At 40.4% G+C, this 27,103-nt stretch overlaps 1 protein-coding gene across 2 annotated transcripts in view; it reads left to right on the forward strand.

Moving 5' to 3' along the window:
* The window catches only part of LOC143292635 (calcium-dependent protein kinase C-like), a 96,015-nt gene extending 71,641 nt beyond the window's left edge, over window positions 1-24,374 (forward strand). The window contains exons 8-17 of one of the 2 annotated variants that reach the window (XM_076603110.1): window positions 1,440-1,568; window positions 2,204-2,377; window positions 5,064-5,155; window positions 5,448-5,510; window positions 6,635-6,773; window positions 7,478-7,558; window positions 9,483-9,590; window positions 10,249-10,389; window positions 12,490-12,657; window positions 20,417-20,549. In XM_076603110.1, the coding sequence (XP_076459225.1) occupies window positions 1,440-1,568; window positions 2,204-2,377; window positions 5,064-5,155; window positions 5,448-5,510; window positions 6,635-6,773; window positions 7,478-7,558; window positions 9,483-9,590; window positions 10,249-10,389; window positions 12,490-12,630 (1,068 nt within the window). In that variant the 3' untranslated portion in view covers window positions 12,631-12,657; window positions 20,417-20,549. Of the gene's footprint in view, window positions 1-1,439; window positions 1,569-2,203; window positions 2,378-5,063; window positions 5,156-5,447; window positions 5,511-6,634; window positions 6,774-7,477; window positions 7,559-9,482; window positions 9,591-10,248; window positions 10,390-12,489; window positions 12,658-20,416 lie in introns of both variants that reach the window. The other variant, XM_076603108.1, reaches the window with a different exon arrangement.
* Window positions 24,375-27,103: the final 2,729 nt, after the last annotated feature.

Consider the following 27,103-nt stretch of genomic DNA (forward strand, 5'->3'; position numbering starts at 1 on the left):
AAACAGTCTCAGATGTTATTCATTACAGACCCCCCCACGTCTTGAAAGATAAGACCGAGAGTATAAGTTATGGCATGCATGTCTGTTATGGGCTGTTGTTCGTGTCTTAACTGACTGGTGTCAGACCTGGCAGGCTGACATTGCAGTTACCATCTAAGTTTTGAATTCAGTTTGGAGTGGATCTGTTTTCTAATGAAGTTAACAGGAATTTCAAAATGAATTGTTTGTGTGTGTGTGAAGGAGTGCATACACACACACACACACACACACACACACACACACACACACACACACACACACACACACACACACACACACAGAGCACACGCATCATTCTCTCACTGAACTTGTATTCAATAGATTAACTTAAAAATGCACATTAACTAAGTTGAATAGACATTTCATTTTGAGTGTTTAAAAATTTCTTAGATATTTTGAGGGTTTCATTCCATATATTTTCTCTTCATTTTTTTCTTTTATATCTAAATTGACCAATAATATGTTCTCTAGTGGGTTCCACATATGATGAGTGATGAAGTTGATTTTTTTTAGATATACAAATAAACAATTATTTTCTTACTCAAGTTTCATTTTCTCCTGTACTATTTGACACGCTTATGTTTTCTAAGCATAGACGTTTGATCTTTCTTTTTTGTTATACAAAGAACGTGATGTCACATCTGTTTGTTTTTAATCAATGACCTTTGTTTTAGCTAGTGTTTATTGTTATTACTCAGGGGAAAATAAGCACAATAAACATTTTTGTTGTCAGCAAACCAGAATACAGAAATTTGTGAATGATAATGATGATGGTATTAATAAAAATCAATAATGTCATGTACAAGATGTTATTATATCACATACATGATACTACTGATGATGATAATAATAATATTTTTGAATCCATGTATGTGTATGAATATATATTAGTAATGATAATGATGGTGATGATGATGATGATAATAATGATATAGTATAGTAAAAATACTAATGCTACTTATAGTAATGATAATAATAATTTGTACTTATGTGGCACAAACTCCCCATATAATTGGCTCTAAGCACCTCACATGTGATAATACATGTACAATAGTCCATTATACCACGCAAGAGCACATGAGGATATAGAAGTGGAAAAACATCTATATCCACTAATATAATACTGTAAATTGCATATGTGAATAATAGCAGGAAAAAGGCACAAAACACACACACACACACACACACACACACACACACACACAGCAAACACCAACCCACAAGCACACGCACCACAGGAATACACCAATGGAGGGGGGACTCAGGGGGAATGCAGAGGGTGGGAGGAGACTTACTACTGATAATAGATAACTAAATAAAGATAAAAGAATGAAACTAAGGAATGACAAAAGTAAGGGAGGGGAGAGGTGATGACGTTATGTGCAATGGACATCCAACAGAAGATGGAGGTGAATGAGAGGAGGCGGGAGCCAGACCCAGAGAAGATGAAGAGCGTCAACAAGCAGGACATTGTGCGCGCCAACGACTTCAACTTCCTCACTGTGCTGGGAAAGGGCAGCTTTGGCAAGGTGAGCCCTCGTGTCCTTTGCTTTGCTTTGCATTGTAAAAGAAAAAAAAAAAAACACCATCAACAGCAAAACACGATTCACTGCTGTGTTCATCCAACAAAAGCCATGAACCGCTGCACACATTTGTCACTTTATCCAACAAGACTCGTGACCTGTGTAGATAGTTCACAAAAATTAATTAACAGAATGTTAATGACAGAAATGGAGGGAATCACACCTTCAACAATCCAGAATTGGAAGACATTTCTTAACAAAGTTTTTGACATCAGTGACATCTAAGATTCATGCACATCATGTGCATGAAATGTTTTGGTTCAAGTCCCAGTCTTGCCCTTTCTCCAGAGTTTGAGTGGAAAATCAAACTGAATGTCCAGACATATGGAGGAGACTATAAACTGACGTCTCATGTCCAGCACACACTTGGTGCCCTGAAAAAGAACCTATGGCAACATTCTGTAGAAGTAATCCAGCCTGATGGGTGCATAATTATATAGGCATGCACTCAAGGCCTGACTAGCGTGTTGGGTTGCTGTACTGGTCAGGCATCTTCCCAACAGATGTGTAGCGTAAATGGATTTGTTTGAACGCAGTGATGCCTCCTTGTGAAACTTAAACTGAGTCATGGGGTTGCTCAGGTGGTGTTGGCGGAGAGGAAGGGAACGGACGAGCTGTACGCCATCAAAATCCTGAAGAAGGACGTGATCATCCAGGATGACGACGTGGAGTGCACCATGATCGAGAAGCGAGTGCTGGCCATGGCCGAGAAGCCCCCTTTCCTCGTCCTCCTCCACTCCTGCTTCCAGACCATGGTCAGTCTGCAGGCCTCAACCCCCCCCCCCTCCCCCTAGCCCCCCACCCCACCTGTCCAGTGGGGGCACCAGTCAAGCTCTACAGCCTGGCAGACAAGGATTGTTTTGTTGCTGTTGTTGTATTTTGCTTCCTTTCTTAATTTAACCCCTTGACTGCTAAGCCTTGGTGAAAGGAGATCAGTGCTAACATGAGCTTAAAGTACAGTTAAAAGTGCCAGATTGTCACCCTAATTTCGATCTCCAGTTTCACTGTAACTGGCAGGTTAAGGGTGGGTTTTTTTCCAATCTTCCAGGTCAACATATATGTAGGCCCACAATTGCCTGAACCCCTTGAGGATGTGTACGCATGCAGAAGATCATATATACACATGAGAGCAAACCCAGCATGCACACCCCCAAAAACTAGGTACGGCTACCTGTACACCTGAAAGCACACTCGTACATAAAAGTGAATAAGGGAGTCAGAGTCACAGCCCATGAGCACAGAAAAAGAAGTGCAGTTACTGCTTTCTGTATTTATCAGCAGTGTTGTAGAATTTACTTAACAAAAGTAATGCAGTCCCAAGAGGGAGGAGTCCAAATACAGAATGGTGACTGGCATCCTGACCTGTCAGCTCTGTCATATCTCAATGAAGTGACAGCCCTTCACTGGCAGCCTGTCCTGTAAGCTCTGTCATATCTCAATGAAGTGACAGCCCTTCACTGGCAGCCTGTCCTGTCAACTCTGTCATATCTCAATGAAGTGACAGCCCTTCACTGGCAGCCTGTCCTGTCAGCTCTGTCATATCTCAATGAAGTGACAGCCCTTCACTGGCATCCTGACCTGTAAGCTCTGTCATATCTCAGTGAAGTGACAGCCCTTCACTGGCATCCTGACCTGTCAGCTCTGTCATATCTCAATGAAGTGACAGCCCTTCACTGGCAGCCTGTCCTGTCAGCTCTGTCATATCTCAATGAAGTGGCAGCCCTTCACTGGCATCCTGACCTGTAAGCTCTGTCATATCTCAGTGAAGTGACAACACTTCACTGGCACCCTCACCTGTAAGCTCTGTCATATCTCAGTGAAGTGACAGCCCTTCAATAGCATCCTGACCTGTAAGCTCTGAGACCTGTAAGCTCTGTCATATCTCAATGAAGTGACAGCCCTTCACTGACACCCTGACCTGTAAGCTCTGAGACCTGTAAGCTCTGTCATATCTCAGTGAAGTGACAGCCCTTCACTGGCATCCTGACCTGTAAGCTCTGTCATATCTCAATGAAGTGACAGCCCTTCACTGGCATCCTGACCTGTAAGCTCTGTCATATCTCAATGAAGTGACAACACTTCACTGGCATCCTGACCTGTAAGCTCTGAGACCTGTAAGCTCTGTCACATCTCAGTGAAGTGACAGCCCTTCACTGGCATCCTGATCTGTAAGCTCTGTCATATCAATGAAGTGAGAACACTTTACTGACACCCTGACCTGTAAGCTCTGTGACCAGCAGCACTTAAAGGTTAAAATTTGTTTTTTGTTTTTTTCTGTTGTTGTTTGTTTTGTTTTTTGTGCCTTACGTTCCTTTCTGTGGCTATTATTCCCCCCCCCCCCCCCCCATTACTCCACAGTGAACTGTTGTCAGCAATAGTTCTCTGGTACATGGTGCATTTTTCTTTCTTTGAAAGTTGGTTTGTTTTGAATTTCATTATATATTTTATATAGAAAGTAAACTTCAGGCTAATTAGAATGTCTTCTGTGTTTGTTATTGTTTGTATTGTTGTGATATTTCATTGTTAAGTTTGTCTTCATGCTGTTAACTGATACATGCTGATCTGCTCTCTTTTTGTTTTCTTTGATGTTGATAGGGATGAATGCACTGTATATGTTGTTAACAGGATCGCCTGTACTTTGTGTGGTGATAAATGCAGTATGCATGTTGTTAACAGGATCGCCCGTACTTTGTGTGGTGATGAATGCAGTATGCATGTTGTTAACAGGATCGCCTGTACTTTGTGTGGTGATAAATGCAGTATGCATGTTGTTAACAGGATCGCCTGTACTTTGTGTGGCGATGAATGTACAGTACATGTTCTTGACAGGATCACCTGTACTTTGTGTGGCGATGAATGCAGTATGCATGTTGTTAACAGGATTGCCTGTACTTTGTGTGGTGATGACTGCAGTATGCATGTTGTTAACAGGATTGCCTGTACTTTGTGTGGCGATGAATGCACAGTACATGTTGTTGACAGGATCACCTGTACTTTGTGTGGCGATGAATGCAGTATGCATGTTGTTAACAGGATTGCCTGTACTTTGTGTGGTGATGACTGCAATATGCATGTTGTTAACAGGATCGCCTGTACTTTGTGTGGCGATGAATGCAGTATGCATGTTGTTAACAGGTTTGCCTGTACTTTGTGTGGTGATGAATGCAGTATGCATGTTGTTAACAGGATCGCCTGTACTTTGTGTGGTGATGAATGCAGTATGCATGTTGTTAACAGGTTTGCCTGTATTTTGTGTGGTGATGAATGCAGTATGCATGTTGTTAACAGGATCACCTGTACTTTGTGTGGTAATGAATGCACAGTACATGTTGTTAACAGGATCACCTGTACTTTGTGTGGTGATGAATGCACAGTACATGTTGTTAACAGGATCACCTGTACTTTGTGTGGTGATGAATGCACAGTACATGTTGTTAACAGGATCGCCTATATTTTGTCATGGAGTATGTGAATGGAGGCGACCTCATGTACCGCATCCAGCAGGAGGGCAAATTCAAGGAGCCTGTGGCAGCGTGAGTGAACACTTACTTGGATTATAAAATAATAATAATAATAATGATGATTATAATAAAACAGACTGACTCTCACACTTCCCAGGCTTGTGGTGTTAACAATAAAAAGTTTGCCACACATAGACGTATATGCATCAAGTATGAACAAGCATGTGTACACACAAACACTCAAACACTATCCTTCTGTGTGTGTGTGTGTGTGTCTCGCATTCATGTTGTTACTGTTTGTGTATCACCTTCTCTTTTTCTGTTTGTGTCTTTCTCATACTAACTCTGTTGTTTCTTTTCACAGGTTTTATGCAGCTGAAATTGCCATAGGCCTTTTCTACTTACATAGTAAAGGAATTATATACAGGTAAGTGTGTAATTATTTACAAATGTCAGATTCTGGTTATTTTTTATTTCTAAAAGGGAAGAGGTATGGTTGCTGACCAACGCAGGAATACCGTTTTTCTTTCTTTTTTTTATTCTTTTTTTTAACAAATCCATTTCTGAACATCTCTTCCTGTCATTGTTCATGTGATGCTGCAAATAGCATCAAGCTTGAATGAAAAGTGATTTGCATTGTGTCAGACTATTCAGAATAGAATAGAATAGAATAGATTATGTCTTTATTACCAAGTGTACCGGGGTCACAAGGAATATTGGGGGGGATAGTACATAACAAGATACGAACATAAATCGAAAATCATACACAAACACAGATCAGTAGACCTTACTTGACATGCTATTTAATTTTTTTTTGTTTTTTTTTTTTGTATGAATGTACACATGCTTGCACACTTACAATTATTTATGCGCATGCGCGCGCGCGCACACACACACACACACTACAAATTATGCACACTTGCACATACATTTATACCCCCTCCTCTCTCTCTCTCTCTCTCTCTCTCTCTCTCAAACGCATTCTCACATATTTCATCCCAGCATGTGTAAATACAACAAAAGTTCACAAATCTGCTTCTATTTCTCCAAAATGCGTAAAATTTATTTATTTTATTTTGTTTTATTGTTGAAACACTTTATTTTTTATTCTATTTTATAAAATCTATACATGGATCAGTCTGCGTTCTTTTACATCTCCTTGAAACTGAAACTTTCCATAACAAAATGACCGACTGTGTGTGTGTGTGTGTGTGTGTGTTGTGGTATGTGTGTATGTGTGTGTTGTGGTGTGTGTGCTCTGTGTGTGTGTGTGTATGTGTTGTGTGTGTGTGTGTGTGTGTGTGTTGTGGTGTGTGTGTATGTGTTGTGGTGTGTGTGCTGTGTGTGTGTGCATGTGTGTGTATGTGTTGTGGTTTGTGTGTATGTGTGTGTTGTGGTGTGTGTGTGTTTTGGTGTGTGTGCTCTGTGTGTGTGTGTGTGTGTGTTGTGGTGTGTGTGTGTGTGTTGTGGTGCGTGTGTGTGTGTGTGTTGTGGTATGTGTGTGTTGTGGTGTGTGTGTGTGTGTGTGTGTGTGTGTGTGTGTGTGTGCAGAGACCTCAAGCTGGACAACGTGATGCTGGACAGTGAGGGCCACATCAAGATTGCCGACTTTGGCATGTGTAAAGAGGGAATGTGGGACGGGGCCACCACGCGCACCTTCTGCGGCACACCTGACTACATCGCACCAGAGGTACACGTCTCCTTTTCTTCTGCTTGTTTGTACGGGGTGTAGTGGTTGTGGTGGGTTTGAAGTTGCTTCTGTTGCAGTTATTAGTGTTTTGTGTTGATACGAAGGTCAGGCATCTGCTACCTTCATTTGTTTATTTTTTTTATGACAGTGTGCAGCAATTATGGATCAGTCCACATGATCCTCCTTGAAACTGATGCTAAACTGCTTGTGTTTCTGAATGTTGTTTCCTCCCATGCACAAATGTGCTTGAGGTTGAGAGAGAGAGAGACAGATGTGAGAGAGAGATAGTGAGTGGGGGGCGGAGGGGGTGGGGGTGAGGGGGTGGAGGGAGAGAGAAAGAATTAACAAATGACAAATCTTTTTTTGATGGTAGAATGGATAAGCTGAAAGCTTCTTTCCAAAGCAGGATTTACTTCTTTTTTTTAATTTGTTATTTAAATTACACATGTGAGTCTGAAAGGCCTTGCCTGTCTTGTTATTTAATTTGTTCCTTTTCATATAAACTATGTGATTAACAATGAATGAAAAAGGTGAAAGAAGAAGAAGAAAGTAATAGAAATATTTAAAAGCAGAAAAAAAAGAGAAAGGGTGGCACAACATTGTAGCGACGCACTTTCTTGGGGGCAAGCAGCCAGAATTTTTGACAGAGAAATCTGTTGTGACAAACTATATTACAAAACAATATTTTGTTCTTTTTGTGACAGATTGTGATGTACAAACCATACACCAAGTCAGTGGACTGGTGGGCCTATGGAGTGCTGCTGTATGAAATGCTGGCAGGCCAGGTAAGTGATTCAGTGCTCATGGCTTGGGGGTAGACATGGCATACATGTGTAGTGTATTGTCTTGACAGGTGTTGTGGTTGAACAGTTTAGAATGCTGGATCCTCCCACGAGTTTCCTGAATTCGATCCCCGGTTTCAGCACACCTGGTGGGTGAAGGGTGGAGATCTCCCAGGTCAACATATGTGCAGACCTGTTAGTACCTGAACTCCCTTCTTGTTTAGACACATGCAGAAGATAGAATGCACACATTAAAGATCCTGTAATTATGGTTATTGAAACAAGAACATACACAGCATGCACTTCCCCGAAAACATAGTATGCCTACGTACATGGTGGGGTTAACTCACTCAGGACAGATAGTTTTCTCCCTTGCTCATCCCTACAGACGGCACATTTGTAAGGGTTTTGCAGAAAAAAATCACAAAAAATATGAAACATAAAGTAACTGAATGAAACTTGCTGTACTTGACCCACTGACCCCTCTCCTCACACCTCCTTCCCTCTTCACTGCCATCCGAATCTTGAGTCACTGTCAGTACCTTCTTGCTGGTAGCTTTCTTCACTGTGGGTACTTTATTCAATGTCTTCATCCTCATCAGTGTTGGAACCTTCAGTTTGAAGCATTTCAATCACTTCAGCAGCAGTGCAAAGTCACTGTCGTGACCTATTTTGCTCCAAAAATGTCCATTGTATTGCCTGTGATGCCATTTTCGATACATATGCAGATTAGCTTGTCATATGGGGTGCCGAAGTCAGTCGCTCGCCAGTGAGTTTGTTGTTACAGAATCTCAGGATGAAATTTTCAGTTTGACCCTTGACACATGCTCAGTGCTTGGTGTAGTCATGCTACCTCATGGAAAACGTGGACAAATTTTTAATTGTCAAAACCACTGTCGCATTCTGTTGTCCGGAACCGCACCTTACGTCAGGAATGCATAGCGTTCCATCATCCGCAGAGAGTTATAAAAAAAAAAAAAACAGTTAAGATCGGAGTTGCAGTCCATGAATGCAGAAAGACAAGAAACATTGTGTTGGTGTTGCAATGGATTTCTCTTGATGAACATCAGATTGCTCTTCCACAAGCAATGTATGTTGCCACAGAGCAATACACCCACCAATGACTGGGTATTGTAGACTGATATGTTATTGATCACTGTGTGGTGTGGGTGAGGATGGTATGTTGTATTGAAATGTGTTTTATTGTATTGGATATAGCAGTATGTTTTTATCACAGCAGATTTCTCTGTGTGTAATTTCATCGGCCTCTCCCCAGGGAGAGAGTATCATCACAGTGCAGCACCATTTTTCTTTCTTTCTTTTTTTTGTACTCTTTTTTTTCTGTCTGCAAGTGTTTTTAATATCAAAGTGGATTCTTCTACAGGATTTGCATGGAGCAGTCCTTTTGTTGCCATGCTTTCTTTTGCTTGCATTAAGTGCATGCTGCACATGGGATGTCGGTTTATTGTCTCATCTGAAAGTCTGGTGGAGGAGGGAATGAAAATCCCAGTCTGTGAATGGACTCAAACCTGTGGACACTCACATGAGTGTGGAAAGAGGGTGAATCTTGAGGATAGTCTGCCTGTTTGAGAATTAATGGCCATGTTGACATGTGCTATATTCTTTAGTGTGAGATAGGTTCATTTAGAAATAGTCTGTAAGGGCTCAGTTACTTCTGTGAAGTGTGTGTGTCTGTGTGTGTTTGTGCTTTGTATTTGAAACAATTGATTTCGCTTGTCAGTAAGTCTTTGATTATAGTGCATTATGGTGTTAGTTTTTGTAACTATTTTCCCCACTGTACCATGGAGGTAGAGTGCATTAAAAATGCCCCGTAGTATTCTGATTATTATTATGATTATTGAAGTTGGTGCTGTTGTTGACAATGACTTCTTGTGTGTAATCTTGGCTGATGGTACTGTGGTTGCAGCCCCCATTTGATGGGGAGGATGAGGAGGAGCTGTTTTTAGCCATCACCGAAAACAATGTGTCTTACCCCAAAGTCATGTCTCGTGAGGCTGTCGCCCTTTGCAAAGGAGTGAGTGTATACATCCACTTTCATTTTCTCTTTTTCTGTTGTTGTGTGAGGTAGGTAGGCCCAGTTGCGAACAATCCAACTGAAGCAACCAGCTCAATGTGTGGATTGTATAGATAACAGGTTGTGTGATCATCAAATGTAGCTCTTCTCTTTTTGAAGGCTTTCTCAGATTGGTTGCACCAGGAAAAGTTTGTCGACTCCTTCTTTTGAACGTTTTTTCAACGGTTGAAATAGCAGGGGTGCCTCAGGCTAAATGTGAACAGGCAAATATAACTGCGAACGATGTGTTTGGGTACATGTGGACAAATTAACAGAAGCAAGTATTGAAGTCATTATATATAACATATTGTTGGAATTTCCAACCAGACTAATATATTGTTGGTTTTGATCACACATGCACATACACACATGAACACACATTTAAACACATACACCCCACACTATACACAAACACATCCTTTTGAGAGTGCTCAGTAACTGCGCAGCATCGTTCACAAATAGACTCGCGTCAGAATATACTATGGTCTAATTGCAAATGACACTTTTGGAGATTCTTGTCAAAAGTGATGTTCTGATCTGTTTGTACGTGTCTGTGTGTGCATGCACATGCATGTGTGCATGTGCATTCTGTACTCACCTTGTGATGTTTGTGGACCAGTTGTTGATAAAGAACCCCGCCAAGCGACTGGGCTGTGGCCCGGGAGAGGACCGAGACATCATGGAGCACGCCTTCTTCCGACACATTGCCTGGGACAAGATCCGCTCTCTAGAAGTGCAGCCCCCATACAAACCCAAAATTGTAAGTGCTGCTGGTGGTGGTATTTTTTTCTTTCCGCCTAACTTGTGTTGTTGTTTTTTTCTCTTTTTTTTCCATCCCTGTTTTGTGGGTCATTCTCTCTTCTTTTTTTTTTAAAGAGCTTTCTGGCTGAATTTAGTGCATATTTCCAGTGTTCTGTAGGTAGTCTTTGGTTTTAATCATGTATAGTGAGTGAACTGTTTTATTTTAATTTTTATTTAGACTGCATGTTGGGATGTTTTTTTGATTTTGGGGATTTTTTTTTAAATTCTGTTTTGTATGATGATAGAGACTGGCTATTTTGATCTGACTCTGTGTTGAAATTGTGTTCCAGTGGTGTTTTGTTCAGGTTACAATCAGTTGCTCAATGCAGAAAATGGGGTGGAGGGGGGGTTAAGTGAGTAGATGACAAAGCAGGCATGAGATTCTACAGTGGCAAGTGGAAAATGTTTGATTTTTCTGCGAAGTTGCGGAGGTAATGCGGTGATTTCAGACTAAAAGAGAACGTCACAGTCTCATCCATGCAAAGGGTGTTAGGGGAAATGGAAAAAAAAGAAAAAAAATGGCAGGAATGTAGTTTTGAAATGATTTGTTTTTTGGTTTAGAGCTGTCTTGTGTGGTTCTGAGCACTAATATGTACCATGGGAAATACCAGTGCTTTGTATGGCATTTCTGGTGACTCAGCTCAGATAGGCTTTATTCCATGCACATGAGTGTCCTCAACATAAACGCCATTGCTTCTCAAGTTCTAGAAATGGTGCAGAATGTCATTTGATAAGTCAGATAGGTAGATTTTGCAGGATTTGTTTGTTTGTTTCACTTTAATTTTTGCTTTCCTTTTTGTTATTATTTTATCTTTATTATTTTGTTGTCATTGTTATTGTACAATTGTCTTTTTTGGTTTTTCTTATGAATGTATTGTTCCTTCCCCCCACCTCATTTACATGTATGCCTACTTAAGAATTTGGATGCCCCCCCCCCCACCCCCTAGTCCCCGCCCTATCCCACACCCCTCCTTGATTACCTGTATGCCCACAGAATGGAAGTTGGAAGATTCTTCCTCCGACCCCACCCTCATCCCCACCCCTACCTCTTTGATAATGTGTATGCCTACATTTGAATAGTGAGTTGAAAGGTGCCCCCCTTCTCTCTTTTTGATAACCTGTATGGCTTACTTTGGGATTTCAGTTGGAATTGGATTGTCCCCTCCCACCCTCTCCCCTTAATTAGTTCTAGGACTGCTTTTGAATTGGATTGTCCCTTCCACCATCTCCCCTTAATTAGTTCTAGGACTACTTTTGAATTGGATTGTCCCCTACCACCATCTCCCCGTAATTAGTTCTAGGACTACTTTTGACTTGGAATTTTGAGACCCACTCCCCCCTCCCCCCAACACCCACCCCTGTACTTTACCTTTATGGCAGTTTGAAGGCCCCAGAAAAGAGCCTGTACTGGAATGAGGCTGAACTGAAGTTCTGGCTGTTGTTGTTGTTGTTGTGTCAGTCTGTGTGTACTGCAGTTCCCTCAGTGTCATCCTGTCATGAGCAGGTCAGAGAGCGAGCAGTACAATCACAAATCATTAGTTGATCACTTGGCATAGGGTCACATTTTGTTTGCACTTGTTTGCAACAGTGCTGTTTACACAATCTTTGCTAATGGCAAGCCTTTGTGGTTCAGTGAACAACAGGGGGGAAAATAGATAAAAGATATAATGAATACCATATGAATACTACCTTTTGTTCTTTATCCTCAGAAGCCTCAGTACATAGAGAATGCACAGGCACAGGCATAAATTGTGTCAGTACACACACACACACACACACACACACACACACACACACGCCTGACTAGATTCTCTGAGATCATCACACATTGTTCATGATTCATGAGACTGACAGTGAATACAATGAAAACTCTGTAGATAGCCCACTGTTCCTGCTACATGCCTTGCTGATTCCATGCCTGTTGAGCATGGCTGTTGATTATCTCCTGCTGTAGATTTGCGTGTCATTGCGAGTGTGTGTTAGCTGTTTGTTGTGCCATTTTGTTACTCTAGTTGATGTTGTTGTGTTGTTTTTTTCCTCTGTCCCTTTTTGCCTATAGACGGACAAGCGAAAAGCAGAGAACTTTGACAAGTTGTTCACCCGCGGGCCCTTGAAAATGACACCAGTCGACAGTGTGGTCATCATGAACTTAGCCAATGATGCATTCAAAGACTTTTCCTTCACCAACCCTGAGTTCTGATTCTGTCGGTCTTGACTTGTGTTGCCTGTAGGTACAGGGGTTCTGTTTCTGGATTTGGTTTTGGTTCCTGCTTGCTTTGAGTTGTGTTTACTTAACACTTTCTGCTGTGTCTGACCCAGCCAACAGAGCTCTAGACAATCTCTGAAACCTGAATTCCCATGAAAGTCATGGTGAAGGGTTTGTTTGGGAGTGCGTGTGTGTTGGGGCGGGGTGGGGGGGGATATGTAGAGGTGGGAGGTGGGTTGAATTCATGTGGGCTAAGTTACCCTGTGACACACAGAATTGTGTTGAACATCAAAATTGGGTATAGCATTGCATTGAAATTTGTGAAAATTCTGTGTTATGTTTTCACATGAAAACAAACTACACAACCCCCAGCAGTGAATTTTGTCCTTTGATAGGTAGGTAGTGATTTTGTGAAGTGTGCTCACTGTGTGGAGGTCAGACTCAGCAGATTGTTGGTTCCCTCCCCTTGGATTTCAGTTTGCTTTTTCCTTGGCTTGTTTGTGTTTTGCTTTCTGTGTGATGTTGGTCGTTGTTATCATTGTTGTCACTTTTTATTTTGCTGCCTTCTTCTCCCTTTTTACCGTCTGAAATATACGTCACAAAGAGTGCTTGTGATTTATCTGTTAGTACAGTTTCATTTTAAGCGCCCTGGCAGAATCAGTTAGACGCAGGGACTTGTGATCAAGTGCTCACCAGCGATCAGAGTTTGAGGCAGGGTTAAGTGATGAGGGTTTGAGGCAGGGTTCAGTGATAGGGTTTGAGGCAGGGTTCAGTGATGAGGGTTTGAGGCAGGGTTAAGGGATGAGGGTTTGAGGCAGGGTTCAGTGATGAGGGTTTGAGGCAGGGTTCAGTGATGAGGGTTTGAGGCAGGGTTAAGGGATGAGGGTTTGAGGCAGGGTTCAGTGATAGGGTTTGAGGCAGGGTTCAGTGATGAGGGTTTGAGGCAGGGTTCAGTGATGAGGGTTTGAGGCAGGGTTCAGTGATGAGGGTTTGAGGCAGGGTTCAGTGATCAGGGTTTGAGGCAGGGTTCAGTGATCAGGGTTTGAGGCAGGGTTCCACATGATGTCATGTCCTTGAGAAAGGCACTTAACTCCTCTATTCCCCACTCTGCCCAGGTGTGAATGGGTACCTGCCTAGGGTTTAGGAAGGTTAAAATGGTGGAAGGAGATGGGACCTTCGCCTTAATGAATATATGACTTCACTGCCCTTTTGGCTGTCAAAGGCTGCGGGACCTTCAGCGTTAACCTTTCATAGTTTAATGCTAGTTTTTATCAGTTTGTGTGCTTTCACACCTCTCCATTCCCTGTTCTCTCTGAATACAGGATTTTAGATCAGTCGGCGCTGGACATGTCATTGTGTTAGTTTACCCGTTCCTTTAAAAGAAGGTTGTTTCAGTCAAAAAACAAAACAAAACACACACACACACACACACACACACACACACACACACACACACAAATTTGATTTGGTACAGTGTGTCAGCAGATAACTGGAGTATTTTTCTTCATGGAGAAATGTGACCTTGAAATATTTTTTGACTAATTTGTGTAATCAAAGTGAGTCTGTATAAACACCCAGTTTCGGATGTTTGACTGTCCATCTGTGTGTGTGTGTGTGTGTGTGTAACATTGGTATTTTCTCAGCAACCACAAGTGATATTTGAACCTAACTTGCTGGGATGATAATTATGCATACAAATATACCAGTCATTCGGTTAATGATATTGCAGAAAGCTGGGGTGAGAGGTGAAAGGCAAAGGTCATTATTTGGCAAAATATAAAAAAGTGTAATACTAATAGAGCTCAAGTCTTAATCTCTTCTTCTTCTTCTCCGTTTGTGGGCTGCAGCTCCTACATTCACTCGTATGTACACGAGTGGGCTTTTACGTGAATGACTGTTTGTACTCCACCATGAAGGCAGCCATACTCCGCTTTTGGGCATGTGCATGCTGGGTATATTCTTGTTTCCATAACCCACCAAACGCTGACATGGATTACAGGAACTTTAACATGCATATTTGACCGTCTGTGTGCGTATACACACAAAGGGGGTTCAGACACTAGCAGGTCTGCACACATGTTGACCTGGGAGATCGGAAAAATCTCCACCCTTTACCCACCAGGCACCGTTACTGAGATTTGAATTCAGGACCCTCAGATTGAAAGTCCAACGCTTTAACCATTCAGCTATTGCGCCCATCAAATTTTACATCTAATTTCCATCACACTTTGAACAATGACTGGCAATGGTCAGATGGTGGTGATAAGAAAAGCTTTGGGTACGTGTGAGTTTGTGTTAGGGGTACAATCTTTAGCAAGCTAAGTACAGCGACTGGTCATAGTGAGAATGAAAATGCGGAAGAGAGTTAATGTGAGGAGTCAAGAGTTCAAGGTGACAACAAAGTAAAGTCGAATAATGTGGAATTTGAGCAGTGCTCTTTTTTTTTATAATCTCTTTTATTCTTTTTTTTATTTTTTTTTTTAATGTTTTCATCAAACTTGGAAAAGTGACAAAATACAAATGCTTTCAAAAGTCAAGGTCAGTGGTTAAGATCACATCAGTATGCAGTCACAGATGTTGCTTCTTGAGATATGCCTTACAATTACAGGTTTGTTTGTTTTTCATTTCCACAGTTATTGCATTTGATTAAGTGATTATCACACATGATTCTTGAAGACATTTCCTTTCTTTTTTTTTTTTTGTTATTGGACCAAATAAGCACAACATAGCAGTGTTGGTGATTGGATAGATCAATATAGGTTTACTAGTCCAAATGCTAGCAGCATAGTATTATGTAAGAGTGAACAGTTGGCAGTTCATTTTCTGTTGTCAACTTGCTTTCAGCCATGAGGTAGCCTTTGCAGTCTGCTGGGCTTAAACAACCTGAGCTGAGCTGTATTGGAGCACTGTTCAGAGCTCACACACTGTTTTCTTCTGAAATTCTGTGCATGCATGCATACATCTTTCTGTGGGGAAGTTAACACCTTAGTGGTACTATTACTATAGCTATTGTCTTGCTCCATTCTTCATCTCACTTGCTTTAAACACTTTTTTTTTTTTAATTTAAATCAGCAACATGGCATAAGCATAGAAGAGCAAAAATCCTGGGAAGGATGTCAAGCATGGCTTATTTAGGCCCTACCATCCAGCTTGGTGAACGATTAGCCAGGGTGGACAGTGTGAGGCCACCTTGGTGTGTCCCAGTGTGGCTGGCTGGGCTGGACGCAACAAAGATGAAGAGACCACAGATCAGATTGTGGAAAGAGACCATGGAAATTCAGGGTCAAAGGTCTAAAGTCAGTGGGCACATCTGAAGAAGCTTGTAAAGGTGTAAACCAGAGTGGACACACCTTATTTTATAGTTTGGTGAGGTGAACCAAGCATGGATGAAATATGCTTTGCTGAAAAAACTGATGGTGATGAACATTTCATCAGAATTAGAATCAAACACCATTTTTCGTGATCTGTCGGTTGTTTGTTAGTTACTAAGTATTTCTAAATACAGCCACTTAATGGGTGGGATGATGATTACAGCATTATTCTTTAGGTTCTAGATGTGTTCTGTTATACTTGCTGTGATGTCTGTTGAAATGACAACACTGACTGACAAAAAAGTCAGTCATTTGGATGAAATGATGAATTAAGATCCTATATGCAGCATGCACTTAGTGCATGTAAAAGAACCCACAGCAGCAAAAGGTTTGTTCCAGGCAAAATTCTGTAGATCAGTCCACTTTGATGTGAAACAAATACACATGCAGACTGGAAAAAGTAATTAAAAAAAAAAAAAAAAAAGTAAGTGGCACTGCACTCCCCAGGGAGCACAACCCAAATTTCATGCAGAGAAATCTGTTGTGACAAACAAATGATACAGTAAAATACAATATGAAAATGTGTTATATGGAAACGATGAAGAAGGGTTAAAAGATACTGTTTCATGTTATAGGGAGTACTTATAAATGGAGTTTGCGTTGCACTACAGCTTGTGTACACTACAAGTCAATTCTTGCTGTCATCGGGAAACTTGCTGTCAGCTGTCTTCAGTGAGAGCAATGGAAGCTGTTGAAAGCCAGAGTACCAAGGTCTCAGTTTACCAGTCTTGAAGGTGCAATAGATTTTGAGTCTGCAACCAGTCTTCTTCAAATTTGCTGTGATGATTGAGTGTTGAACTACAAGGAATTTGTCACATTGTTCCATTCGAAATAGATTAAATCACAAGAACAAGGGGATGCCTGCTTTATGCAGTCTTCTTTTTTTCTTTTTTTTCTATGTCTTTCTTTTCTCATTTCTTTTCATTTTGGTCTTAACGTATTTTTTTTTCACATTAAAAAAACAACAACAAAAAAAACCAAACCCTTTCTTCCAATCTTGATTTGCTTTTCTTTTGTCCTGATCTTGGTTAGATATAATTTTCTTTGGTTCTGATCTGTTCACTGAATGCATCATGGTTCTGTAGTTGACACTAATACTGTGACTTTTTACAGGCCAGCTATTTTTTTTTTACATAACAGATTTGTTGATTGTTTGTGCACTTGTATTTGTGTGTCTGAGTTTGATTTGTTGACTGTGAGCACTTGTCTTCATGACTGACAGTTGATTTGTTGAATGTGTGAGTGACTGGCAGTTGATTTGTTGATTGTGTGAGTGACTGGCAGTTGATTTGTTGATTGTGTGAGTGACTGGCAGTTGATTTGTTGATTGTGTGAGTGACTGACAGTTGATTTGTTGATTGTGTGAGTGACTGACAGTTGATTTGTTGATTGTGTGAACACTTGTCTTTGTGACTGACAGTTGATTTGTTGATTGTGTGAGTGACTGGCAGTTGATTTGTTGATTGTGTGAGTGACTGACAGTTGATTTGTTGATTGTGTGAGCGCTTGTCTTCATGACTGGCAGTTGATTTGTTGATTGTGTGAGTGACTGACAGTTGATTTGTTGATTGTGTGAACACTTGTCTTTGTGACTGACAGTTGATTCATTGATTGTGTGAGTGACTGGCAGTTGATTTGTTGATTGTGTGAGTGACTGACAGTTGATTTGTTGATTGTGTGAGCGCTTGTCTTCATGACTGGCAGTTGATTTGTTGATTGTGTGAGTGACTGACAGTTGATTTGTTGATTGTGTGAACACTTGTCTTCATGACTGACAGTTGATTTGTTGATTGTGTGAGTGACTGACAGTTGATTTGTTGACTGTGTGAACACTTGTCTTCATGACTGACAGTTGATTTGTTGACTGTGTGAACACTTGTCTTCATGACTGACAGTTGATTTGTTGACTGTGTGAACACTTGTCTTCATGACTGGCAGTTGATTTGTTGAATGTGTGAGTGACTGGCAGTTGATTTGTTGATTGTGTGAGTGACTGGCAGTTGATTTGTTGATTGTGTGAGTGACTGACAGTTGATGTGTTGATTGTGTGAGTGACTGACAGTTGATTTGTTGATTGTGTGAACACTTGTCTTTGTGACTGACAGTTGATTCATTGATTGTGTGAGTGACTGGCAGTTGATTTGTTGATTGTGTGAGTGACTGACAGTTGATTTGTTGATTGTGTGAGCGCTTGTCTTCATGACTGGCAGTTGATTTGTTGATTGTGTGAGTGACTGACAGTTGATTTGTTGATTGTGTGAACACTTGTCTTCATGACTGACAGTTGATTTGTTGATTGTGTGAGTGACTGACAGTTGATTTGTTGATTGTGTGAACACTTGTCTTCATGACTGACAGTTGATTTGTTGACTGTGTGAACACTTGTCTTCATGACTGACAGTTGATTTGTTGACTGTGTGAACACTTGTCTTCATGACTGACAGTTGATTTGTTGACTGTGTGAACACTTGTCTTCATGACTGACAGTTGATTCATTGATTGTGTGAACACTTGTCTTCGTGACTGACAGTTGATTCATTGATTGTGTGAACACTTGTCTTTGTGACTGACAGTTGATTCATTGATTGTGTGAACACTTGTTGTGACTGAAAATTTATTCACTGATTGTTTGAGCACTTGTCTTTGTGTGACTAATTGTTTGAGTGCTTGTCTCTGTATGCTAACGAATGGTTTGATGATTGCGTGAACACCTGCCCTTGTGTGACTGAAGGTTTGTAAATTAACAAGTTGACTGTGTGGAGTGCTTGGTGCAGAATCCCATCAGCATCCACATTGTCATCCATCACACGCTAACTTCCCTCTGTTTTCTCTGAGGCTGGTTTCCTTCCACTAATACTTGGATCGAAGAAAGTGATTGTGAAATATTTATCTTTGTATATTAATCTGCAAGTTAAGTAAACGATATTAGTTGTGTTACGTATGAGTTGGAAGAAAATTATGACGTGTGTGGTGGAAAAAATGAGATGATAAAAAAAACTTGTCTCTGGGAATCATCTTGCCATATTTTCTGTAAGTGCAGAGAAGTTAGATAAAGAAGACGAAAAGGTCAGTTATTATTAGAGATATTTCCAGGTTTTTAGAATGAAAAACAGCTGACAGATAAATACAAGGTTCTCATTAGGACTAGAGACATCACACACACACACACTCTCTCTCCCTCTCTCTTCTCTCTCTCTCTCTCTCTCTCTCTCTCTCTCACACACACACACACACACACATACACACACACACACACACACATGCACACACACTCACACACAACACATTCACACTAATTAATGTACCAACAAGCGCATGCATATACACATGCATTCACATGACTATGCCCACATTTATTTTGAAGATCTATTTCAGTGGATGTTATTTATGTATTTTGTATATTACTCCCTTTATATTATCATACATACATGTTTATATGATTATATATATATGTATGATTTTAAATGGATACTCACTTCAGCCCATCTTTGCCTTCCCACTCCACATCCTGGAATGGTCATGTTGGCTTTTAGCTACATGTGTGTTTGAGCTATGAAAATGTTGCTGCTGTGTCACCATAACTATTATGATATGTACTGGATCCAAAAGATTTGGTGTTACATGCACTGAGAGATACCTCTGACACCAGTGAAAGGTTTCGCAAGGGAAACAGTGCAGATCAGAGTCCAAACAAAAAGATCAGGTTTCCCTACTGCAGCAGGGACATAACCTGATTGTGGTGGAAATTTCCAGGTCTGTAACATCTGGCATTTCTTAACTGGGCACATGTTGCAGGAGACAGAGTGTGTGCATGATTTGCATACACAGGAGTGAAAAGACTTGACACACCATGTTGCAGAAAAACCCCAGTGCAGTAAAATGTGCAGACTAAGATACGTAGCGCTTAAAAACTGGAAATGACAACATAGCTCACTCGTATATTGCCATACCCGTCAATGTTTACTGCAGTTGTTCTCAGTGGCATTGTCAGGGCCAAAAGCACTATACACATCTTGGAACAATTTGTTTAATACTTGGCCTTGAAGTGAAGCAAGTCTTTCTAGCTGTGATCATAAACTTGCAAAAACAACAACAAACTACAAAAAAAAGATGCTCAGTATTTTTCTATCTGTTTTCAAACTTTGTCAGTAAGTAATCTGCAACTTTATCAAGAGTTGTACTTGTTTTCTAGGTGTCTTCAGTTTAAAGATCACACAACCAGTTTCATCTATCAGGATTCAATGCCTAAGCATAGCTAAGACTGATACTTGAAATATGCACATTTGTGCATGAACAGTGCTTGGCATTGTTGAACACAAACATCTTACATTGAACTGTCAACTGTGTAGAATGAATTATGTTTTGGTGTATTGCACTGATAAAAGCTTTGCTCATGACTTGTTGGACAGAAAACTCGAAAAGATGTCAGCAACTTTGACCGAGAGTTCACGTCGGAGGCCCCCAAGCTGACCCCGACCGACAAGCTGTTCATCATGAACCTGGACCAGACCGAGTTCTCGGGCTTCTCCTATGTCAACCCGGAGTTTGTTATCAGCGTGTGAGAGTCTGGCCAGTGTGTCCATGAGTGGCAGAATCCCAAGCCTTCCAGAGTTCTGCCCACTTCCCCACAGATCTGCTACCCCCTCGGAGGAACCGGCAAACCTTTTGACTTCTTCTTGAGTTGATTCTGTTGACAGTTGGACTGGACTGTCTTGTGTCAGTGGAATGTTCCAAGGCACCAGGGGCTGGGTGGACTGAGCGATCTTTGCAACCCTAAGTTTGCTTAGCAGTAAGAACGTTCCTAAAGCAACGCTAATTCCATAGATGGTGGAACATTCTTAATGCTTAGCAAACTGATATCGCTCATGCAGCCCGGTCCAGGCCCCGCAGTTGGCTTTCTTGGCAAAACGGCTGTGTTGGTTGAAGGCTGGAGACATGTTGCTGGATTCTTTTTTCTTTTTTTTTAGCATTCTTTCTTGTCTTATTGACTTTCTTCTGCTTTGTGTTTCTCTTGTTGTTCAGAGGCTAAACGAGGCAAAAATGTTCTTGGTGAGGATGAGTTGGGTTTTTTTCTGTGTGTATATGTTAATGGGGTGGAAAAGATTCAGTTATTCCTATTTTCTACCACTGCGTCTGCATGCAGCATATATCATTTTGCTGTCTGCTTTTCTGTCAGTTTTTATTTCTCTGTGTGTGTGACTCTCTTTCTTTTCTGTCTGTCCCCTGCTCCTTCCCCCAGCCTTCTCCCTGTCTCCACACACACACCCCATGTACCTCTCTGCCTTTTAGACTTATATGTGCAATCAAATTCAGTGAGTCAGTGAACTTGGGATGATGCGGTTGTCAGTGTTTGTGTGTGTGTGTGTGTGTCCCCATGGTATATGTTTCTGTGCTGGTGTTAACCAAGAACCTCAAAGTGCCAGAAATACCCAAACTGGTAGGATGAGAGAAATATTGATCAGAATCTTTCTGGAAATGTCATTTCTGAAGATGGTGATGAAGTATGAAGGTGGTAAATGTAACAGTGATGTGCATAATTCCTATTTAAAAAGCGAGAATATTTTTCTCATACAGCACCATGCATGTTTATATTGATACTGCTTTAAACACCGGTATATACTGGTTCATGGGAAAACATTACTAAAATGATTTTCATAAGAAGCAAATCATTTCTCTAATCTACAGATGGAAAATGAATTGTTATAAGACCAAGTATGTCAATAATGTTTCTTGCATTTGTGGTGCTCACATAACAGCCAATCATATATTACCTTGTGATATGTTAGTCTCACATCCCTGAACTGAAATCATCTTCGGTGTTGACAATCTTCAGCAGTCCATTGCTAATGTATGACTTTTTCAACTCCTTGTTAAATAGTCCAGTTGGTTCGCTGTTATAGTTGTTAGTTTTTCATTAGAAAGATGTTATATTGTTATGCTTTTAAAAAAAAAAAAACTTAAATCATTCATTTTCTGTATGCAACACACACACACACACACACACACACACACACACAAACACACGCGTGCGCACACATGCGCAAACACACACGCACACACACTTTAACTTACTCGCATGCGTACACAGTAATTTCTCCACACCCCCCCTCGATTTTTTTCCTACCCTCGTCTAATATCACTTAAGTGTAAAGACGTTAGATTAAAGAACGAACTGGTATATATTGTAGTTAATTAGTTAGTTAGTTAGTCAATAAGTTGGTTATATTTTTATATATAGGCAGAAAACATGAAGTGATCTTTTCTAGGCGGGTATAATAGAAAATATAAGCCTTCTTCTGGTACCTGTGAAAGAATGTATTTGTATTTTCAGCGATATGTAAACTGCAACATTAAATGTCAGAATGGATTTATAAGCCTTCTTCTGGTACCTGTGAAAGAATGTATTTATATTTTCAGCGATATGTAAACTGCATCATTAAATGTCAGAATGGATTTTCGTGTCAGTTTCAGTATAAGTTGAAAAAATAGTCTCTTTCTTCATAGTTTTCATGCTTGAAATTATCAGTTACTGTTGTTTTTCTTTAATGCTCACTGCCAATTAACTGCACAGTATACACTGAAATAGGGAAATATTTCTGGTGTCGCTTAAAATATCAAGTGCCAGTTTTCTCCATGAGCAGCCTGGTTGCTTTGTGTGTGTGTATATATATTTTTTTTCTTTCTTTCTTTCTTTTTTATTTTTTTTTTCCATCTGACGCATCAAAGTCCATAATGCACAGCATTTTCTCTGCATTCTCTCCATAATACCTCGCAAAACTGTGATAAAGACAGGAAGAAATAATGGCACAAAAGCAGAAGCGATTTTGCAGTCTTTACCCATCAGCTCAAGGCGGATTATTAGAACCTACAATGGCGCACAGATACAGTAGTCTATAGCATATTAACAAAAAAATAATAAAAATAGAAATAGAAAAGAGACAGAAAAGAAAAGGAAGAATGAGGGTCATAGCCTGTGATGATTGAAACAAAAAAATATTTTGATTAAAGGACATCATCTTCTGCAGACTGGAGTGAAATCATTGTTCCATGAATATGATGGATATTTTGTCATATCGCGGATGCCGAACAAAAACTGACAGAAGATAAAAAATGACCTATGCTTAACTGATTCCTAGGTATTATTATATGCCATTTTATCATTTATGGAATTATTTTTTTAAATATATATTTAAAAGAAAGTATTGTAAATGAAAGGTACATATGAGGCAAATGATTAAACTAAAATGAGAATTAAAAAATGCTTTTATGTCTTTAATGGATGAGCTTGAAAGTGATAACAGCACTAAAGGATAAATGCGCTCTTTAGCCCCTGTCTACCCTGTACCCCCACCCCCATCCCCACCCCTCCCCTCTCCAAACAGCATTGATCCCATCACTTGTTAAGCTCATCTCTGTACTGGACCTAAATGTTGGGATTGGTGGTGGTGGTGGCAATGGTCTGTCAGATTTCTGTGGCTGGGTGGTTTGTGCACACACACACACTCACATTGTCCATGTTCATTGCCTGTGTAAGGGATGATAATGATGGTGATGATAGCAGAATTTCCTTATTACTGTTTTTTGAGAGCCTTTCTTAGCTTGCTTGTTTGTTGGTGTGTGTGTATTTGTGTGTGACAGTGTGTGTGTGACAATGTGTGTGGCTGTGTGTGTGTGTGTGTTTTTTTCACTGTGTGTGTGTGTGTGTGTGTGTGTGTGTGTGTGCCTGTTTTTCAGTGTGTGTGTGTGTGTGTCCGCACGCGCAAGTAAGTGTGCATGTTATTAATTTAAACAACTGATCTCTGGAACACTGGGGGAAGTAACATCATGTTCTGGCACTCCAGACAGTCTTGCATTGAACCACGTCATGACTCATATGCAAATCATTGGAAACTTTCTTGTGTGTGCGTGATAGAAAAAAGTACATGTTAAATCTGTGAGTCTTACATATGTATTAAGTCTGTGAAAGTGTAACTGAAAAGTACATGTGTTAAGTTTGTGAGAGTCTTACTGAACTATAAATGTGTTAGATCTGTGAGAGTCACAGTGAATTGTTTATGTGTGAAATCTGTAATAGTGTTACAGACTGACAAGTACACATGCTTTTGTGAAAGTGTTACTGAAAAGTACATGTGTTAAATCTGTGAGAAAGTGTTACTGAAGAAAAGTACATGTGTTTTTAATTTCTTGTATTACTAACAAAATGTATGTGTTAAATCTGTGAAAGCCTTGCATGTGATGAGAAACATGTACATGTTTTTAGTATTGGTCTTCAAAATTTTGTGACAAAAAAACAGAAGAAATCCAGTGTTGAAATCTGAGTTGTACTTCCACCCTAACCCCAATCCTTTGCGAATGAATTATGTGATTTTTTTTCTCTATCAGGTTTTTTTTTTTTTTTTGGGGGGGGGGGGGGGGGGGGGGGGGGGGGGGTAGAAAAATAATGACTTGATATATATATTCATGGCTGCACTGCATAAGCATCTTGCTGTCTGCCTCACTTCACCAAAAAGCAGAGTACTTCCGTTTAAGGGTGCCATGACAGAATGTGTCGGGCGCTGGACTTGTGATCCAGTGTTCCTCGGGGAAGAGGGCTGGAGGCCCTGTTTTGACATGCTGTTGTGTCCTTGAGTAAGGCACTTGACCCCAGTATTTCTTCCTCACTCCACCTGGGTGTGGATGGGTAGTTAACTGACTTTGGTCCAGTTAGGTTGGGGCGTCAGAAGGAGAGGATTTGGGCCCGGCCTGCAGTGCCAAGCCCCTAGACACAGTGAGTGCGACTTTACAAACCTTGTGGCAATTGGACCTTTCACCTTTTTGTTGTTGTGTTTTTCATGCCTTGTGTTGTGTGTGATGGACTGAGCAATGTGATAATCAGGTCTTACTGATTTTGAAATTAGCAGCAGAGAACTTTTTTTTTCCTGGTCTTTACACTCTCACTGTGTTTGTTTTAGGTCTGTTTTTGATTTATTTTCAGCTAGATTGGATTTCACCAACCAGTGTTTGTGGGTGTGTTTTTTTCCTCTTTTTTTTTGGTGGTGTGTTTTTACCTGTATATTTTATTTGTGTCAGTGTGTGTGAGTGGTATCCCCCCCTCCCCCAACCCTCACTTCCTGTACTCCCTGTCACCTTTAAAACATCTTTGAGCCCCACCTCACTTCACCTCGCCCCTCACTTTTTTCCCCTTGGGCCATACTCATGAGCTATTTAAAAAAGATGACTTTTTAGACAGGCTTACCCTAACATGGTTCTCGAGCTTTTGTGAGCATTGTATGTGTGTCTGTGTGAGTTTGTGTTTGTGTGTTGTTTTTGAGTTGTCAGGTACTGTGTTTTTCAGTCACTTTGAAAACTCTGACAAGGCCTTCATGGTCAGGTGGGCTGTGCGCTGAACATGTCAGTTCATCTGATTATTATCTCCATTGTTTCTACTGTCTTTACAGATCACTGCTTGGAATACCAGTTAGCTCTTTGACAGTTATACGTACTCATGCTGTTTTACTTTACGTGTGAGTTTTAACACAGGGCTGTTTGTCTGGCGTTGATAAAACAGCAGTCCATATTTTGTGTTTCATGCAAACAATAGGGGCACTGTGTTCTGTTCATGTGTCAGTCAAGAATGTTGTGTATGTTTGTAATCTGAGGAATTCAGGGTTGTTGGATCTGTACTTTCCCCATTGAAAGCATGCTTGTTTGTATTGTATTTTGTTTTTTATATATAATTAAAGTCATTGTAAAAGTTAATTGCATTGAGTGAGGAATTTTCTTGGATGTCTTTTGTTTTTGGTCTTTGGGGGAATGGTGGAGTGGTTGGGGGTGGTGTTGTTATATTCTGTCTGGCTGCATAGAAATGAAAGATGTTCATGCTGTCTGATGTAGATGAATGATGTATGCCTGTGTTAGAGTATGTGTGTCAGGGTGTGGAGGAGTGTCAGGGGTTGAAAAAAAAAAAGAAACTGTTTAGTTTCCCTTGGAGAACAAGTGGTAGAATGAACACACTAAAATCTTTTTGTGGCAAAACTTTTTTTTAATTTTTTTTTTTTTAGTGTTTTTATAGTTTGAATTGGATTACATGTTTTTGTTCAACATGAATAAAAGTGTTCTCTCAAAATGCATGACATTGCAATATAAAAAAGCTTTATTATACTATCAGCGCAGTGAAAATAAAAAGAAAGAAGGGCAAATATTCAAACTTATTCAAACTGATCTTTCTTGCACATGTATTTCTCTTTACATTCTATATATATGATGAATTATATCAGCATGGATTTATTGTGTTCTTCATTTTATGCCTACTCCAGTCCCAGCTGATTCCAGAGAATAACCAGAAATGCTTATTGATAACCAGAGCTGTGTATTAATGCATTGTGATAAGGAAGGTTAGTCTTAAGTGTCCCAAAAACATATCACCCTTGATTCCTCCATCATCAATGACCAAAACAAAATCCAGCATTTCATTTCACCTCTGAGAAATGGTGGATGTAAGTTTCTTTGATTTTTTTTTTCATTTTATTCATTCATTTACTTTTGCCATGTTCCTAGAATGCTGTGTCAGAAACAACAAAGTGCTATATATTCTGACCATCTATGGATAAATGTTTATAATGATAACAGTCTGTTGATATATATAGGAGTAGTGTGAATATTTCAATGATAATGTCCAGTCACCCTGTCGTTCCAGAAGCAGCTATTTACAGGTTGTAGTTCAAGCCCCATCAGAGGTTGCTTTTTTTGGCCAGTGGCCAGTTCCTCCTGTGCTATAGGCTGAAATGGGAAGACTGGAACCACACAGTTAAGGGCCACCCACTTGACGCTTGTATCTTTGGGTGTGTCACTCAAATTTCCTGACCCAACTCTGCAGGTTTCTGTATCTCACAGCCTGGTTGACATGGAGATCTGTTATGAGAGAAGAGCATTGTAGAGTAGACCCAAACAGTGGACCCTTTCTTAAATGGACACCCATGGTAGTATCTTCATTCTTTCATCATGACCATTGACAAATAGAAAACAAAATGTCCACCAGAATAAAAAGCTATGGCAGGTCTAAGTCCATGTTGATCAGCTTGTGTCTCTGCAGCCTGTATGAGCCACACAGTCACCCT

The sequence above is a fragment of the Babylonia areolata genome, chromosome 18 (genome assembly GCF_041734735.1).
Source record: "Babylonia areolata isolate BAREFJ2019XMU chromosome 18, ASM4173473v1, whole genome shotgun sequence".
In the NCBI taxonomy this organism is placed as follows: Eukaryota; Metazoa; Mollusca; class Gastropoda; order Neogastropoda; family Buccinidae; genus Babylonia; species Babylonia areolata.